At 36.9% G+C, this 19,461-nt stretch overlaps 2 protein-coding genes across 3 annotated transcripts in view; one reads left to right on the forward strand and one right to left on the reverse strand.

Moving 5' to 3' along the window:
- The window catches only part of LOC117291193, a 64,050-nt gene extending 61,046 nt beyond the window's left edge, over nucleotides 1-3,004 (forward strand). The window contains exon 16 of the mRNA XM_033772790.1: nucleotides 841-3,004. Coding sequence (XP_033628681.1) covers nucleotides 841-914 — 74 coding nt within the window. The 3' untranslated portion in view covers nucleotides 915-3,004. The remainder of the gene's footprint in view (nucleotides 1-840) is intronic.
- A 6,408-nt stretch (nucleotides 3,005-9,412) lies between these two features.
- On the reverse strand, nucleotides 9,413-19,141 carry LOC117291734 (ankyrin repeat and KH domain-containing protein 1-like). 2 transcript variants are annotated; one of them, XM_033773602.1, is made up of 11 exons: nucleotides 19,071-19,141; nucleotides 18,641-18,835; nucleotides 17,188-17,284; nucleotides 16,256-16,450; nucleotides 14,453-14,548; nucleotides 13,909-13,995; nucleotides 12,932-13,042; nucleotides 11,404-11,514; nucleotides 10,895-10,939; nucleotides 9,884-9,943; nucleotides 9,413-9,625 (listed from the first exon to the last, which is right to left on the reverse strand). In XM_033773602.1, the coding sequence occupies exons 3-11, from the start codon at nucleotides 17,221-17,223 to the stop codon at nucleotides 9,551-9,553; spliced, it is 816 nt and encodes a 271-aa protein (XP_033629493.1). In that variant the 5' UTR covers nucleotides 17,224-17,284; nucleotides 18,641-18,835; nucleotides 19,071-19,141; the 3' UTR covers nucleotides 9,413-9,550. The 2 variants fall into 2 exon arrangements, with proteins under 2 accessions (XP_033629493.1, XP_033629494.1); XM_033773603.1 differs by lacking the exon at nucleotides 19,071-19,141 and adding an exon at nucleotides 18,947-19,058.
- Nucleotides 19,142-19,461: the final 320 nt, after the last annotated feature.

The raw sequence follows: 19,461 nt of genomic DNA on the forward strand, positions 1-19,461 counted from the left end.
CATTAATCTCACTTTGCTCTTTGTAAATTGAAGAAAATATTTGATAAAGAAAATTGCTCTTCAAAGTAATTTTAAGATTGATAAAGAAATTAGAATAAAAGTACGTCATTGGTTTTTGGAAGAGTAAATAAGTTCCCAACTTATTCCCAGTTTTTCGATAAACACCCCCCCCCCAAAAAAAAAAAAAAATTAATTAGTTTTTCCAATTGTGGGAATCAGAAAAAGCAGGAGTGGTTTCGGAGAGTTTTAAATGTTTTATTGTCTTGGATTCGGACAGTGTTTCAAGATGAAACTATTTATTTAGTGGGTGAAATAAACAAACTTGTGCACTTTAAAGGCAGTGGACACTATTGGTAATTACTCAAAATAATTATTAGCATAAAACCGTACTTGGTAATGAGTAATGGGGAGAGGTTGATAGTATACAACATTGTGAGAAACGGCTCCCTCTGAAGTGACGTAGTTTTTGAGAAAGAAGTAATTTTCCACGAATTTGATTTCGAGACCTCAAGTTTAGAATTTGAGTTCTCGCAATCAACCATCTAAACGCACATAACTTCGTGTGACAAGGGTGTTTTTTCTTTCTTTAGTATCTCGCAACTTTGACGACCAATTGAGCTCAAATTTTCACAGGTTTGTTATTTTATGCATATGTTGAGATGCACCAAGTGAGAAGACTTGTCTTTGACAATAACCAATAGTGTCCAGTGTCTGTATCAGTTTCCAATGTTTGAAAATGCACTTGCACTTTTAACCTATTTGAGATGGATTGGAATAGAAAGTCAAATTATACAATAGTATGAGCAAGATTCTAACAATTGTCATGTTTTCCCCCTAAAGATGGAGAGCAAACAGCGGAAGTAACTCTTCCAGTGATTGAGACTGAAGACCGAGGTGTAGCAAGCGTAGTGTAATCCTGTCATCACTCTACTGGTAACTCACCAGGGCCCAATGTTATAAAGCTTGTAAGCAAAGAAACCTGCCAAGCATAGGAAAATATTGCTTAGCAAAAACAGGTTACCAGACAACATTCCATATAGTTTTCATGTTTTGCTCAGCAAAATCCTTTGCTAAGCAGAATCTTCTGCTAAACAGCTTTAATGACATTGGTCCCAATCATCCCATCTCTTGGATTCACAGGGCAATAGAATGTTCCATCCAAAAAAACACAAACCTTGTATTTTAAGCAAATTATGATGCAATATTTTTATGAAAAGGACATTTTAAATCAAGATAAGATATATAATGTTTTCTTCACTTGTAAGCATTTTCTGATGTCGGAAGCCTTTAGGGCTTTATATAGCTCAGTTGGTCGAGCACCGGCACGTTAACCCAGCGGTCGGAGGTTCAAGTCCTGCTCTTGTTTTTGTTCAAACCAAAATGATAAAATCTACCCACTCACATGTTTCCCTTGTGATTTATTACTTGGTATTCCTAGTAAGTCACAAGCCACATGAGTAGAGCGGTGTACAGATGGGAATCCAAACAGGTAAAGGGAGATTTTTACCAGTAGGGCGCATGCTGAGACCTACGCACGTGGCTCAGAGGCGCAAAAAAAGACCGTTCGGTCTGCTGCCACCAGCGCCTCAAAAGTCTCCCACTCTGGTTGAAGTTCCTGTTTTTGACTTAACCGTGTAGTATGTAAATTATTGCAGCTTGGGTGGAGGTAAATAAAACTTGTTGTGATGCTAATGTTTTGTCTTCTTGGGATTCCATATATGTTTTGAATTCTATGACAGTAAGGAAAGTTTTGTTCATGTCATAATGGGTTTAAAACGGGCAAACACTGATAATAACTTCATTTATTACAAATCTCAATATTCCATGCTGTGTATAATAGTAGTCATCAACATTCATGATTATAATATTAACCAAATAATTTATCTGACTACCGTAAAATACATTCCAGCAATGCAAGATACTAATATAACAAACTGTACAATGCAATCTTGTGCATCTCTATGTAATTATTATACAGACTATAATTATTAAATATTTCATACTAAGTACATTCTTGTACAAAGTCTTTCACGCATGCTTGTGAGAATACACCAATTTTTTGGAAGGTATAAAAATGTTTGTATTCGTTCATTGTTCAGTACTCAGTCAGGCAATACCCACCAATAGGAAATGTGACTTTGTTAGTAAAAGCAAAACTAAAAATTAAAGTACAACTGTTTTAAAACTCACAATTCACATCATACCTACTATAGATGAATGGACTACTTTGCCTGTTAGCTGTGGAATGAGGTGCATTGTGGTCTAGTTAGTGACAAAGTTTAGTCATTAACTAGATCGGGCCCAATTTCGTGGCTCTTCTTACTATAAGCAAAGAATTTGTGCTTCTGGAAGCAGGGAATTCCATGCTAAAATTATCACAAGACTTCACGGGTAAGCAGGGAGTTTTTGCTTGTGCGCATGCTAACTCTACCTTTACTAGGCTTACACAAACTAAGGAAGGAATTTGGTGCTTGCGAAGTAAGTGGAGAATGGTGACAGTAAGCCCCAGACTTTGACAATAAGCAAAGCCAGGAAATTTGGCCCAGCTTGCACCTCATTCCACAGCTAATGTCCTCGGTCCCAGTATTTGTGATATATTGACTTCTAAGTTGAGGGATGTGCTGAGATGAGTCAATTAAGTTGTTCTTATAGCATTGAACAAACCCATTGAAAACCATATCCTTTAAAACAATTCCATATAAAATACCCTACACCAAATTTTTCGAATATTTGTTGTTGTATATAAATTAATAATCTTAGAATTGGATTCAAACTAGACATACACACCAGATACACATTAAGTGTCAGTATACCATGTTAAGTATACACAGTATTTTGTATTCGTTGTTCAGACATGGGCTTTCACTGGAATGAGGTCGACAAAGACTCATTCTTCTTAGTGCACAGGCTTTTCTTATTTTATATGAAGCCTTTAGATTAATTTGCAGAGTGATAAACTAGTTATTAAATTAAGATGAGACATTGCTAGTAATAGCCACTTAGATTTTATCCTTGAACTAATGAGTTTAGTTTTATTTGAAATGCAAGAATCAGTTATACCCCCCAGTCTTTGTTTTAATGCTCCTTTGGTTAAACCATTTTTATTTGTTGATTTAGTATAATTTTAAGGCATTTCTGATAAAGTTTTTGTTTTTTGATTGATATAATCATTCCAATAGGAGACTTTCCAACGCTAGGCGGCAGCAGACATACCGGGTAAATTTCCATTGTTTACGTAGTTCTGAACATGCGCATAATTCTGAGAACAATGGATTTACCCGGTAAGTCTGCTGTCCTCTATCGTCCCAGAAAGTCTCCCATTGTCCTGCAAAGATTGTGCTTATAAAAGTTGAATAAGTAGGCCTAACTGAAATTTTGAAAATTTATAATTTTATTTAAATAAATTAAGTGCAAGAACTTAATTTCTGGACCACAAGAAATTTAACCTTTTTATATACAGAAATTTATCATTTTAGTGATTGAAATGTTTTTATATACATACTTCATCTTTGGTTTGTTATGGAGTATATTAAGATATCAGTATGCACTATAGGCCCTATTACATCATAAAATATGCATAATGTTTCAGGCTACAGCGAACAGTGCAGAAACTTGAACGAAGTAATTTTTACAATAAATAGTACAGTTAGCACTTTTCCCAGTAAAAAGTAATCCCCTAGAATGTGCAATTTCCTTTAGTCATAACCCAGTTGATGTTAAAATATTATCGACGAATCGTTAGAAGAAGCAGCTCTATGATTAATGCATGATTCAACGTTTTTATTAAATATAATATATTATATATCCATTTCAGTTTGGTTTGGAACTGAATTTTGTAAAAAAAAATGTTGTTTAAGATAGTTATAAGACATTATAGCAACGAAAAAAGGTAGCATTGTAGTTTGCCACCAAGTGATCTTGAGATGTTACACAGTAATTGTATGGTTAAATAACTACACTATTTGCCAACATTAGACAACTCATATTTAAAAGTATTTATAGATAAATTTCCTCCAGTTATGCTGGTTTATAAAAGTCAGATGAGAAATTCAACTCTTTTCTTTGCTAACTTGGAGATAAGATATATCTCGCTTTTTTCGAGATAACTAATACTTGTTGAACGTTCTTGCTATAGTTCCCCTTCTCTGGCTAAGAATATCGGGCAAATGGATGGTCTTTGGTTGTTTAAGGGTTTGCTACCTTGTACATATTTCTTTACAACAGTGAACTTAACTGTTGACTGAACCCACTCTGGAACATTAACTGAATCTTTCAAAATCATGTGAATGACTGATGGAATGTAGTATAGAATACATGGCAAGCAACTATTTTAGATAGATATTATGGCGGATAATGCTGAAGAGTCTTAGCAAACAAAAAAGACAGAAACCCCCTTTTGTTTTGGTAAAGAACAGAAATCCCCTTCTGTCTTCCTTGTAATAAAACAGCTTTGTAGAAAAGATAGAACCCCACGTCAGTTTCAGCCTAAAGCCCGGTTTATACTTGCTGCGAAAGCGAACAAAAAATTGACGTTACAAACTTGCAAAAAAATAATTTGAAACAGCTAAGCTGTGTTCACTCCTGCGAAACATTCAAAGCGATAACAGCCGTGAGACGTCAAGTACACATTCTCAGGAAATATAAACCGGCTCAACCCTAATTATAAATTGCCTGTAGAATGACTGAACTTATTTGTCACCCATGAGGTTTTTCAAATAAGGCTATTCAGTTATAAACTCTTTCGCTGATTATCAATGGAGAAAGAAACCTAAATTTTGCCAAAATGCTAGTTGTCAATTGATGACAATATTAAAATGCAAGTGGAATATCTCATATATTATGAATAAATATGTAATATAAATAAAATGTAAAATATAATAACTTTCCTATATATACATGGTTTCTGATTCTGGATTTTTGTACATGTATTTAATTGTGTGTTTGTAATTCACACTGATCCAGTTAAATGCATTCCCATCCACTAATTATTCATAAAACCCACCATACTTGTAGACCTATTATTAGATAGTTGTACAGTAAGTGTAGCCCATTTTCAAAAATATATTTAAGATATTTTACAGTCTATATAAATGTTAAAGCAATTAGGCCCAAAGTCACTGTATTTATACTTGTTTGAAGATAAATTCTGGATGCACAAGAATGTTTATTTGAGATACTAATTTGTTAGATTTCTCTATTTTAATTTTTTTTTTTCAATAATGGAATTATTAAATGATTTATTTTCCTTTGCAGGATTATGAAACAAATAAATAAATAAATAAATAAATACATCCGTTGCTGGAGGCTTAAAGCCAGAAGAAAACATGATGTCCACTGTCCATCATTTTTGTCATAAAACATAAGTTACTTATAACACCCATCTCAAGGAATCTGCCTTCTGATTGGTTTAGAGCATGTCGCATGATATGTCTTATTTGTACTAGACAGCCTCGGAACTTGACGCACTACACACACAGCAACCATGTACCAAAGTACTAAACCCATAGCAACCAGCATGCTATATAATACCCTTGGCGACAACAGCTTCTTGGTACAAGGCGTCAAGGCCAATATATTTTTTAAAGGTGTATAAGGAACAGGGAACTTGGGTGTTTTTTTATCAGTAGAGTGTGTGTGTTCGTGTCCTGGTTGTGACATTTGTGTCATTGAGCAAGACACTTAACCATTATTGCTGCGTCCTTCAGATAGGACAAAAAGCCATAGGTACCATGCGTTTGTAATGCACGTAAAAGAACCCAGTGCACTCTATCAAAAAGAGAAGGGGTTCACCCCCATAGTTTTTGTGGTGCGATCTGCAGCATATTGGGCCACATCAACTTGTAAACCATTACATGGTGCTGTAAAGGAATAGATCTCATACTTCAATACAATTGATATGCCCCTAGGGTTGTGATAGAGCGTTATATAAGAAATAAGAATTATTAATTTGATTTTACTCGTGCTATGGTTACACCACGACTCCCTCGGGATCTCCCGAAATACTCTAAAACACCCGCCCGGCCTCCTATAATCCTCTAAAATACCCTTTTTGCCGATTACCCTCCCATCAGGCTATATCATAAACAAAGTGTAGTCTTGGTTCAAGACCTTAGCATGGATTATTTCCAAGCCTTGTACCATGCTATCGCCCGCTAGCTTTGCGCAAGTTCATTCTCGCTACCATAGGCAGCGTACCGTGTTGCCCCCGCCAGCTTTTGGGTCAATAGACACAGTCGTCAACAGAATGAAATCAAGAAGAAAAGAAGAAAAGCGCGCCCTCTGTCGAGTTATCCTGTTTACGTTTAACGTATGAGATAGTGATGACTTGGACCAAGACTAACAAAAAGGTCAACAAACCACTCAAACTAAATTTCATCAAAAATTCACAAGCAAAATCATTTAAAATCATTTACATGTAATAGTTTATTTATCATAGACAGTGTACATAGTACTACAGTTGTGTTGACACTCTAACATTGTTTTATACACTCGTAGCAAAGATCCATTTGTATGAAATTATACTTTCCTGTCAAAATAAAAACTCTGAATAATAATTTTTGTTTAAAGTGTTTATATATTTAAAGCACTAAAATTACATTGATTGTTTTGTGTTGTGTAATAATTTTGTGTTATGCAATGCCAAATAGTTTCTTGCTGTAGCGGATGCAGCTGCTGAGTGACTTAGGTATTGCAATCAGTTTTTGACTTTACCTGCAAGGCTTAAAGATACTGGACACTATTGGTAATTGTCAAAGATTAGTCTTCTCACTTGGTGTATCTCAACATATGCATAAAATAACAAACCTTTGCAAATTTGAGCTCAATAGGGTTTTGAAGTTGCGAGATAATAATGAAAGAAAAAAACACCCGTCACACAAAGTTGTGCGCTTTCAGATGCTTGATTTTGAGACCTCAAAATCTAAATCTGAGGTCTTGAAATCAAATTCGTGGAAAATTGCTTCTTTCTCGAAAACTACATTTCTTTAGAGGAAGCCGTTTCTCACAATGTTGTATACTATCAACCTCTCCTCGTAATCAAGAAAGGTTATGATACTAATTATTTTGAGTAATTACCAATAGTGTCTACTGCCTTTAAAGTGTTTACATATTTAAAGCACTAAAATGACATTGATTATTTTGTGTTGTGTAATAAGAGTGCAATGCCGAATAGTTTCTTGCTGTAGCGGTCGCATCTGCTGAGTGGAATAGGTATTGCAATCAGTTTTTTACTTTTCCTGCAAGGCTTAATTTCACAAAGCTAAGATTCATCTTAAGATGAGTTGTTGGTATTATCCTTGTGATTTGTATTGCAACATCACATTCTGCTTAGCAGTTAAGAATGATTCCAGCTTAAGATTAATCTGAGCTGAAATCAAGACTTGGTTCATAGTCAAGTCATGTCAAATTTGAAGATCATTCTCCATATACAGAAAATACAACATTTGTAAATTATCCAAAATATATAAAATATACTCCTGTAAAATATATCGGTATTCCACACAAAACACACACAAATTACATAAACATGTTTGTAATAGTTAAAAGGACGGATGATCAGTTAACTTGGACGGCAGCATAAAGATTATGTATCTAATTAAAATAAACTCTGTTTAACATGAAATGATGAAAGTACATTAATAATGAGACCATTTTATTTAATCTACTTAAATCAGTTTCCGATTACACTATTTTGTTGATGTTTTCTCAGCAAATAGACACAGTATTCAGCAGAAACTTTCACAAGATTCCTTGACATCCTCCACACAAAAATATCACATAAGAGCAAAAGGACACAGAATATGCCTACATAATCAAATAAAAATCACACCACAATTCAAGACATCCCAGACAGTGAAGAATCAGTGGGTAAAGATTTTACTGGCTCAAGGTCAGCCCTGAGCAAGAAGCGTCTTTCACCATCACTAAGATGGTCCTAATCGTCTCACAATACAAGGTCAGCCCTGAGCAAGAAGCGTCTTTCACCATCACTAAGATGGTCCTAATCGTCTCACAATACAAGGTCAGCCCTGAGCAAGAAGCGTCTTTCACCATCACTAAGATGGTCCTAATCGTCTCACAATACAAGGTCAGCCCTGAGCAAGAAGCGTCTTTCACCATCACTAAGATGGTCCTAATCGTCTCACAATACCACCACCTTCATGATGCACGCTCTGTTCACATTTTCAAGGCGCGTCGTGGCCCAGTGCTCTAGGTCACGGACCCAATCTCTGGCGTTGTCAGCAGCAGAGTGTGGGTTCGAATCCCTGTCATGACACTTGAGCAAGGCACTTAACCATAACTGCTTTGTATCAATTTGGGAAGGTAGTGCATTTTGCTCTACCGGTCAGGCTCCTAGTGGATGATACCCATGCCTGACTGTGAAGGGGTAACCCTGTTCCAGCCCAAGGAGTAGGTGGCAATGTGCCCCTGGTGGCAGTTGATTTGGGTCGACAGCCCAAATCTGTTAAGTGTAGCCCTCGCCTTGAAGCGGCCGTCCCATGGCCTTGTGATGTTAGGCAAATACCTCATAAAATAAAAAAATTCTTGCCACAAAAAAAAGAGTAATAACATTATAAATGCAAGGAAAAAGATGTTCAAATCACAAGGTCCTCCTCTTAAGCAGGAAATTTAAATGGTAGAAATTGTGAGGTGCAGACATTGTGTTTAAAACTCTTCAACAGTTCAACTGTGATAAAGACCAGTGTCACGAAAAATACATGACCTTTTAATTGTATTAAGAAAAATAATATTTTGGAATGTAATATCTGATAAAGCACCCAGTCAAACAATTCCATACTTGTATGTGAAGGCAAAGTATACCGTTGATTTTTGGAAGTGCTCAAAAATTGTTTTATTCTACCTATATGTAGCTATATACACAAAAATAATCTGTGAAAAATTCATTTCAAAGGGTGAGATTTTGACCAACCCTGCAGGAAGAAATGAATAATCTGCAATTGGAATTCACAATCGGACTCTATAAAGCCACATTAATTTGGAGGGAATTGTTTCTCAAAATGTTATACATGTAGCAACAGCTGCAGTGCTTCACACCAAGTAAGTTTTAATATGTCATTAATTGTTGGAGCAATTACCAAAGGTATACCCTCCACTAAAGACACTGGACACATTTGGAAATTTTTCAAAGACCAGTATTTTCACTTGGTGTATCCCACCTATGCATAAAATAACAAATCTGTGAAAACATTTACTCAATTGGTCATCAAAGTTGCAAGAGAATAATGAAGGAAAAAACACCCCTTGCACATATTTGTGTGCTTTCAGATTCCTAATAAAAGGCTTCAGGCCTGATGTATTTTATTATTTGAGTGAGAAACTACCTCCTTCTCAAAAACTATAATACTTCAGAGGGGCCATTTCTCACAATGTTTTATACTATCAACAGCTCTCCATTGCCCGTTACCAAGTAAGTTTATTTGCCAACAATTATTTTGAGTAATTACCAATAGTGTCCACTGTCTTTAGGCAAACCTATAAGTCAGGGGAAAATGCAACGAGGGCTGTTAAATAGCTGCTGAGATCGCTAACATCAAGATATAACACAATTACTGGATCGTGGTTGCCTTCTGGTGTCTCTTAAGTCGGAACTGTTTTCCATTTGTACCTGAAAAAAAAAATAATAGTAAAAATAAAACAGCATTTATATAGCGCACTCTGAATCACAGATCCCTCAATGCACTTTACAATTTAAAAAGGCCATTATTTACAAAGATACACTGCAGACAAATATAACTGTTCAGTGAATCCTGCTAGTCATGTGACAGTGAAACTCGCTAGCCATGTGACAGTGAAACCCGCTAGTCTTGTGACAGTGAAACCCGCAAGTCATGTGACAATGAATCCTGCTAGTCATGTGACTCACCTGTTCATCTTCATCATCCTCTATGTCTACAATTCCTCCCGTTGACTTGGCAACAGGTTCCTGCAGGATAACAATGATATCAATTAAGATCATTCTGGCGCTATTGTTATTATTATTCAACATTTATTTAGCTCTTCTCCAAATGATTAAAGCTCTTTACATTAAAGTCGAAAATCACTAAAAAATATTGTATTAAATAGTGAACAAGACAGGAAATATTTAAAGATAATTAAGTTACTAATAATGTTTCTACAAAATAAAACCAAGATTACCATACAATAAAAAGATGGAGCCACTCATTAACACAAAACGTAGAAAAATATATACACATTTTAGTAGAATAGATATAAAATTTAAATACTGCCCATTACAGTGAAAATTTAATAGATGATAAAACTTATGATACAAAACTAACAAGGCACAGGATAAAACAAGTCCACACATAAAACAAGGAAAACACAAGGAAATGGACATTAATAATAATAATAATAATAATAACAACATTAATAATAATGACAACATTAATCCGGGGAGCAACAGGCAAAATAAAAAATAGGCTGCCTAGGAGAAAGACAAAAAATTAAATAGAACACAAATAGCAAAGGCGTGTGTCACTCTGACAAATAATGGCCTGTGTAAGATGGCTGCTGAATGATGTGCGAGCTGACTGCTATGTGATAACAAAAATCACACACATTTTTATAGCTGCACAAAAAATGAATTGCCATTGCTCTTATTTCTTGACCAAGCAGAGTCTTTCGTAGAGGTAACTACAAGTCTTCCTCAAAAGGTAGCCGTTGAGAAAGACTCTGACAGGGTCAAAACATGAGACCATTACCTATTTGTTGGCGGTTATACCATGGTTCCTTTTGACTGGTAAGTAGTTTTCTACAGTTAATGTTATTTTTATTTGTGTAAACATTACAGTTCCTTAATTGTGAAATTGTATTGAAAAAGCCTATTTTCTTAAACATGAAGATTGAACTGTTACACAATTGATTGGATACCTACCACTGTAAAGTTGTCGTGTGAGTTTGCGTTCATTTTGCGTTCATCCTGCAAACAAAGATTGAAGACACTTTATTAATAAAAACAGCTTTTGTTATGAGACAAGTTGTTCCCATTGGTTTTCTTTTAAGTCAATAACTTATCAACGGGAAAACATGTATTGAATGCAGAATGGATGATTATCTGATATTTCCATTTCACACGGTTTCGCCTCACAAAATGGAATACAATCAAAATACAACCCGGGCAACTGTCAACCTCTACCCTCGGATGTACTCATTTATACCTGGAGGGTAAAGAGAAGCAACTATCTAGCTCAAGGACACAAGTGTCACAAGCAGGACCCGAACACCACACTGTGATGACTTAACTATCGAAACCTGATTTTGATACTCTAAACCACTCGGCCATGACACCCTCCTAGACGGCTTGGGCATGACACTTTGGGAGGATAAAGCTTTTTGCTCTTCGACAATGAAGTCCCACAAAGTTTAGATGAATATTATACATACTTGATTTGTTTCCTTCTTTTCCATTACGTTGTCAATAAGTTCAACCACATTGTTGTGGTTCAGTCGTTTTGCAAAACTTCGTGCCGATTCTGGCTCCGTTTGGTCAGGAAACTATGCAAACAATAAACAAGATTAACAATAGTTAATAATAGTACGCATCAAATGGTAGTGCGGATTTGAGGCTATTCGGCACTCACATAACATGAGATTTTACTTCCCAGTGAAGTTGCGGGCATGGCAGACTGTGGCATGTGACGTTGGTGCAAGTGGTCAATAGTCTACAGTACACGAGACTTATCTCACCATAGGTATTTTTCAAGGCCACCTCTTCTTCATAGAGGAGATTTTAATGACATGGTTATCCCCTATAAACTAAGAGCCTTTTCCCACGCTTGGTTCTGAATTCATCTCCAGGCTCCTTTTGATGTTAAAACACTGTGAAAAATGTACATGTTGTATACTGCTCAAAAATTCATGACAGGGCCCAAGTCTAAACCAGAGCCGGAGCCCAAGCCAGAACCCTAGCCGGAACCAGAGCCCAAGCCGGTGTGGCAGGAGAGTCTGTCCCCCCGAAGATTCTGTCCCCCCATATGGCGAACTGCGTAAAACATTCTTCTGCTGATAGGGCCGTCTGTTAAATTATCCTCCTTCAGCCCATGATGTTAGTTTCCCATTTCTGTGACAGAACCTACAAAGGACAGCGTTCCCTGTTACAACCAGAGCTCAAGCCAGAACCTGAGCTCAAGCCAGAACCGGAGCCCAAGCCATAGCCGGAGCCCAAGCCATAGCCGGAGCCCAAGCCATAGCTGGAGCTCAAGCCATAGCCAGAGCTCCAGCCGTAGCCAGAGCTCAAGCCATAGAAAAGGTCCTCAGTTTCCTTATCACTGTTCTGAAGAGAACCGTGGTCATACATGGAGGTCTTAACCGTAGTTTACCACTAAACAGACATGACATTTGTTCCTTGGGAAAAAAGGAGGACATTTTTATTGAATACAAGAGCTGACCAACATGTTCTTGAGGTGTGGGCTTGAGTAGACATTTCAGGCTATTTAATCACAATTATTCTGACTTTTCCAATTCGAAAATCAGACTAAAGTAGGAAGAATATCATGGCTGTTACAACTGCACATTAAAGCCATTGGACACTTTCGGTAAACAGTATTGTCCAAAGGCCCACACTTTGTGTATCACAACTTATACATATAAAATAACAAACCTGTTAAAATTTAGGCTCAATCGGTCATCGGAGTCGGGAGAAAATAACGGGAAAACCCACCTTTGTTTCCGCACGTTTCGCCGTGTCATGACATGTGTTTCAAAATAAATCTGTAATTCTCGATATCGAGAATTGATAATTGTTTTAATGTTTTCTCATAAAGTAAAGCATTTCAAGAGAAGTCTTTCACCATTACCTTCTGTAAACCTTGTAAGTTATTTGTAAATCTGTGAACTTTTATTTTTTTTTTCTGTTCCGAAAGTGTCCAATTGCTTTGAGATTCATACATGTATGAGTGCTACAGGAACTTACAGTGACTGTGTAATGTAGATCTATCCCTCTCTGTATTAGCAACTGGACCACGTTTATATGTCCCTGACTGAGAGCAATCAGTAATAGATTCATCTGCACAGAGTCACCGTCCTGATAAGACAAAATCAAATAAATTGACTAAAATAATAATGTAGGATTTGAAACTTTGCATGGTGGAAGTATAAAGCCCAGTTCATACTTCATGCGAATGCGAAGCGAATTTGACGTGAATTTGACGTCACAACACTCCATTCGCAGACATATTCGCAAGTGAGTTGAGCAGAGTTGAACTGCTGCGAATTTTTCATTTGTTCATTCTTCCAGCGAATGCGAAGTTAATGTTGATGTCACAAATTTGCAACGAATAATTCGCAGCAGTTCAACTTTGCTCAACTCACTTGCGAATATCGCTGCGAAAGGAGGGTTGTGACGTCAAATTTACGTCAAATTCGCTTCGCATTCGCATTCGCAGGAAGTATGAACCGGGTTTTATTGTGAATTTTTTTTTCTTATTTTGACGCTGGTAAAACATTTGCTGGTCCAGTAACAGCTTTGAAATACATGTACGAAACCCTGTAGAATTGTGGATTCCCCCCCCTCTAATTCGAGCCCTACTAAATGACTTTTGGGGTTGATTTAAAGTCATAATTTACAGCCGTTTGGTACTAGCTGACTTTGGCCATTGTGGTCTTTTGAGGTTTAGAATCATGTGGCATTTTTCGTTTACTAATGAGACTGAGTCCATAGTGATGTGTGCTATCTCAATCACTCCCATTACACTGATCACAGGTATTAGAAATCTGCTCATATTTATGACTTCATATCTTTAAATTGCCTTAATAGTCAGAAATGTCAACATATCAAGTAACAAAGTTCAAATAGAGGACACGATTTGCGGTATGCAATCTTGAGAGATTGTCCGCTTGTTTAAATATTGTCTGTAATACCGGTTGACTGTTTCTAAGGGTGTTGTTTACCTTAGTCAGCAAATTGATGTTAGCTCCGGTATTAAGCGCGGTCTGCACTTTGTCTGAGTTGCCCTCCTGAACCGCTAAGAGTAACCTCTGAGAAAACAAAACAAAAACAGTCATTCATTCATCATGTCATTCAACAGTCATCATGTCAATCACTGTTATCGGTTATGTCATGTCATTCTTGGTCATCACAGATACATGTATGTAATTTCTCACTCAAATATTAAAAAACTTCAGGCCCGAAACAGATTTGTTGATGCATTTGTTGGAATACATACTGGTCTGTGACAATTACCAAAGGCATTTTCAATAGAATGTACAGTCAATTGTTCTTCACAGTCAACCCTAAGAGTAACTTTTTATAAGTACATTCTGAAGTCCGATTTCATATCGCTTTGTGTTTCTTTCTTTGTTTTGCTGTCCACTTACAATGTATAACATCATTCCAGATGTAATTTGGCCAGTCCCAGCGACCTTGTAATAACGACAGTTGGCTGGACATTGATTACTAATTGAGAAAGTGATTTTATTTGAAGTTCGTAGATACCTGATTTGCTTCCGTCTTCTTCTGGATAACACTGACCAGAGGCAGTAATTCCTTCTCCTTCGCAATATCAAGGGCCGTCAGTTCTCTCTTATTCACCTGATATTATAGCAAATGGAAATTGGAATATTATATTGTTATAACACTTAACAGTGAAGATACCTCAGGGGTGCACAGGCATGATGCTACATTTTTTTTAAACCATTTTATTTACTACCAAAACAAAAATAACCTCCTCATTGATACAGACCTGGGCCCAATTTCCATAAAGCCTATAACCATAAAACCTTGGTAAGCACAGGAAAAAAACCTGGCAGAAACTGGTTTGTAAGTGTTGATTGAAGCCTGGTTTCCAGCAAAAATTCCATAAAGTTGACATTGTTGCAATAAGTGCCACACTCATTTTTGCTTCTAGCAAAGAAATTTGCTAAGCAGTGTATTCTGCTTTACTTTATGAAATTGGGCTCAAGTTTTCATAATACTGTTTTTAAAATTCAAGCATCTGAAAGCACACAACTTGTGTGACAAGGGTGTTTAAATACTCACAGGTTTGTTATGTTATGCATATGTTGAGATATACGAAGTGAGAAGACTGGTCTTTGACAATTACCAAAAGTGTCCAGCGCCTTTAAGGTGGACAATTTATTGTAACTGGAACAACTTTGGAATTCCCTCAATTGTTTGCTGTCAGCCAGTTTGCTGACGGAAATATCCCCCAGATCTTTCCATTGTGAAGCCTACACAAGCACTACCAAGCTACGCATTGTTTCACCCATACACAACCGGGAGGGCACTTGGTATTGGGAAAACATGCTTTGTAATACCCCTTTTCATGAGGTTCTTGTGTAACACTTGATTCCTGACCTTTGTCCAGTTGTTGTACAAGAATGGAATCAATTAGAATTCCGAGTTTTCTGAGTTTGCAGCATACCACTTTAAGTGTAAACAGGTCATTTATCCATTCATGAAAACTCAAAAGATCCAAACTTTCTCCAACTACGGGGCTCACCCTTAACACCTAGTGGCCCAGCGTATTTTTTGTCTAGTAAAAACTGCTACGGGCTAGTAAACACCACCTCTCAACTTGCCCTGTGGGCTACTCAAAACTGTGCACCCTATTTGTTAAAAGTGCTAATTTTTCTTCAATTCAGATGTGGAAAATACATGAAATGGGTTAATATATTTTTGAGAGCTAAGAGTGTAACTTCTTTAGTCTTTTATGCTGGTTGTGATTGCTACCATTAATGCATTAGAAAGATGCATTTATGACAAGTTTAGGGCTACTAAAAGTTCCCATGGACAAGTTAAAGCCATTGGACACTTTCGGTAAATAGTAATGTCCAAGGCCCACACTTCGTGTATCACAACTTCTATATTAAAATAACAAACCTGTGAAAATTCAGGCTCAATCGGTCATCGGAGTCGAGAGAAAACAATGGGAAAACCCACCCTTGTTTCTGCACATTTCGCCATGTCATGACATGTGTTTAAAATAAATCAATAATTCTCGGTATCGAGAATTGATATTGTTTTAATGTTTTCTCAAGAAGTGAAGCATTTCATGGAATAATATTTCAAGAGAAGTCTTTCACCATTACCTTCTGTAAACCCTGTAAGTTATTTGTAAATCTGTAAACTTTTAATTTTTTTCTGTACCGAAAGTGTCCAATGGCTTTAAATCCAGAGACTATTAGCGTGGTTGGCTACTTATCAAAATGCTTTAGAAGAGCACGGTCTGAACTATGACACTCATTGTCTGACCCTAGCTTTCTCCAATGCCTCTGACACTCAGTATGAAACACTCACCATGACTGTAGCAGTAAGATCAGCTCCCCTGTCCACAAGAAGATTGGCAATATCGACATGACCTTTCTGCATAGCAATCAGTAGTAGCGTCTGTTTGGCTAGATATCCCCCAGTACCTTCATTCACATCAGCTCCTTTATTTAGTAGCATCTCTACTTCGGTCTGGTCACCTCGGTTGACAGCGTCAATCACTGACTGATAGAGGAAAAAAATCAATGAAATTATTATTCAAATACTGGATACATGAATGCCAGCCTGATACATCACAGAGGCAATGAAGGCGATTACTTCCATACCACCTTGTCAATGCCTTGGTGCCCCTGTAATGCTCTACAGTAAAAATATAGGCCTACAATTTCCTTTACCAAGTAGAAAATGCCTTGATGTCCTTGCCCTTTCAAAAACGATGTAGGCCTGTGAATGCTTTGCTGCAGAATATTTATAATCACAAGATGTAACCCGGGTCCAATTTTATGGCTCTGTTTTTAAGATATCATTCTATATCCCCAAAAAGGTTGAAGGGAAACTTTCCGTCTTCTGACCTGCCACCACTTTTTCACTAATTTTGTCCAACAATTTCTTATTTTGAGTAAATTAGATAAGTACAACATTAATTCATAACAAATGCAAAGTGGTGGCAGGTTACGGAAACTTTTCCAAGATGAATCTCAGAAGTGTCAGTAACATTTCTTCCTGCATGTATGTACATTTAATGTTCCAGATATTCGGCTATAATATCTCAAAAACGAAAGTTTCTCAGGTAAGTTTTATGGTATACATGTGGGTCTCCAGCTATGACTGAAACAAACAGAGGGCTCCAATTACCATCGTAGGCAATCCTTGTTAGCTGGTCCACAGTATAAAGCAATCAAGTTAGTTTTAAAGCGTTTATTTTAAAATTTGAATACTGTGCCAAATAGAGCTCATCTTACCTCACGCAGTTTTTGGCGTAAACTCCACTCGCTCATGGTGTTATATGGTTTGTACTCCAAATTGAAGAAAATTCTGTTTCAAGTTTTATGTAGAGTCCTGCAATTGAATAAAAGATTACAAAAATTGCTTTTTCAAGATAAAGTGGATGAGAGAAAAATAGTTTCAATAATTCCAATACTAATAAAAAAGTATTGCCCCAATTCACCTAATGTCATCACTCATCATATTAATAAAAGTCTTGACACTTGGTATGCTATTGGGGATACTATCACAAGCAGTGCCACAATCTGCAAATAAATGAAAATTCCTTTGCAGTTCTTAAATTTGCTTTCAAAGCCATTGGACACTTTCGGTAAACAGAGTTGTCCAAAGCTTTTGAAGGCCCACACTTCGTGTATCACAACTTACATATAATTAAAGTAACAAACCTGTGAAAAATTAGGCTCAATCGGTCTTCGGAGTCGGGAGAAAATAACGGGAAAACCCACCCTTGTTTCCGCACGTTTCCCGTGTCATGACATGTGTTTAAAATAAATCCGTAATTCTCGACATATCGAGAATTGATAAAGGTTTCAATGTTTTCTCAAAAAGTAAAGCATTTCATGGAATAATATTTCAAGAGAAGTCTTTCACTGTGACCTTCTGTAAACCCTGTTAATTATTTGTAAATCTGTGAACTTTTTTTTTTCTGCTCCGAAAGTGTAGGCCCTATATAATGGCTTAAAAATCAATGAACCAAGTAAAAACACACCCAACAGTAGTTGTGATGATCATAACCCTACATTCTCCCGACCCTTCCATCATGTCCATCCTCCCAAAGGTCTGAGGATCATGAGGGTTACACGAATTATTGCAACTAACCCAATGTCAGCACCAAAATAGGTAACTGTAACGCAACAAAATTATTTAAAACTGACGTTATTATATTAAAAAAGAGTAGGCTTACCTGCAGTGCTACTCAGTTTGTTTATAGTACATTACAAAATAGTCATACTGCAGTGTCATCATACAACATAATCATTTACTTAAGATTTATCCCTTTTATGGCCTCCATTTATAATAATTTTCAATACTCTCAAAGACATTTACTGCACAGAAATAAATTAACTGCAAAGTAATTTCCCTACAGATGTCAAAATTGTTTTTAAAACAGAGTGGGCCTATCCTACAGTACTCTAGGTAAAACTAGTATACACTCATGGAGGAATAACACAGTACCCATTTTATTTAGGCTTAGTAGGCCCATTGACATTGACAATTTATTGTTGTTGAGGTGAGAGTTGTATTGTTCCTTTCAACTTCAAACATCACGATCAAGATCGAGTTCAAAACACTCAAATTATTGATAGTGTTTTGATATTGTTTGGTCCATCCTCTTTTTACCTTAGTCATGTATTACTAGTAATAGTATGATGTAGTCTAATTTTATGAACAGTTTAAAAGTTCACTTGCCTTATTTCAGACACACTGCACACACACAGGCTCCAGATTCTTGCGAGTCCAGTTTACTGTTTTACTTTTAGTATTGTCTTTGCTTTGCAAGTTCACCGATGTTTTGCAGTGCATTGCAGCAATCATTTCACCATTGCACAGCCGTTGTTCAGAGAAACATCAGCTTGGTTCGGTGGTTCGGCATTCAACCAAAATCTGGTACAGAACACAAACACCTCGTTATTCATAAAACTTGATCAGCAAACAAAACCAAGAATGACATATCGTTTTCACACATGTAGTAAACTAGTATTATGCAAAGTAGACCAAGTTAATCCTTCGTGACGTGCCAAGCCGTATTGTACAAAAGTAAATATTGCTCAATTGTAGCCTGCTAGTTTATTGATCTGTCGTGACTAGTTGCTACACAACATCGATATGGAATACTGACTATTCATTGTTGAGAGAGCACTGAACCGGATCGAGACTGAAATAAATAATACCCTTTCATAACAAGTGCACTTCTCCCCCCGCCCGTGTGCCAGTTGTTTTCATACAACAGAGAGGGCGCCCAACCACATAGACCTTTTCGCAAATACTGGGGCGCGCGCGTAAAGCTTGGAATTAGGTGCATTGTGGTCTAGCTGGTATCCAAATTTGATCCATATCTATCCCACAATGCACCTCATTCAACAGTCTGCGCTTGCGCATTGGTATTTGCGATAAGGTCTATTAACGGTGCAGAAAAGAACAGAGGGCGCCCAACCACATTAACGGTGCAGAAAAATTGGCACACTCGAGGGGATAAGTATGGCGGCCCAGTTGGTAAAACGATGTATCTC

The sequence above is a fragment of the Asterias rubens genome, chromosome 6 (genome assembly GCF_902459465.1).
Source record: "Asterias rubens chromosome 6, eAstRub1.3, whole genome shotgun sequence".
Taxonomy (NCBI): domain Eukaryota; kingdom Metazoa; phylum Echinodermata; class Asteroidea; order Forcipulatida; family Asteriidae; genus Asterias; species Asterias rubens.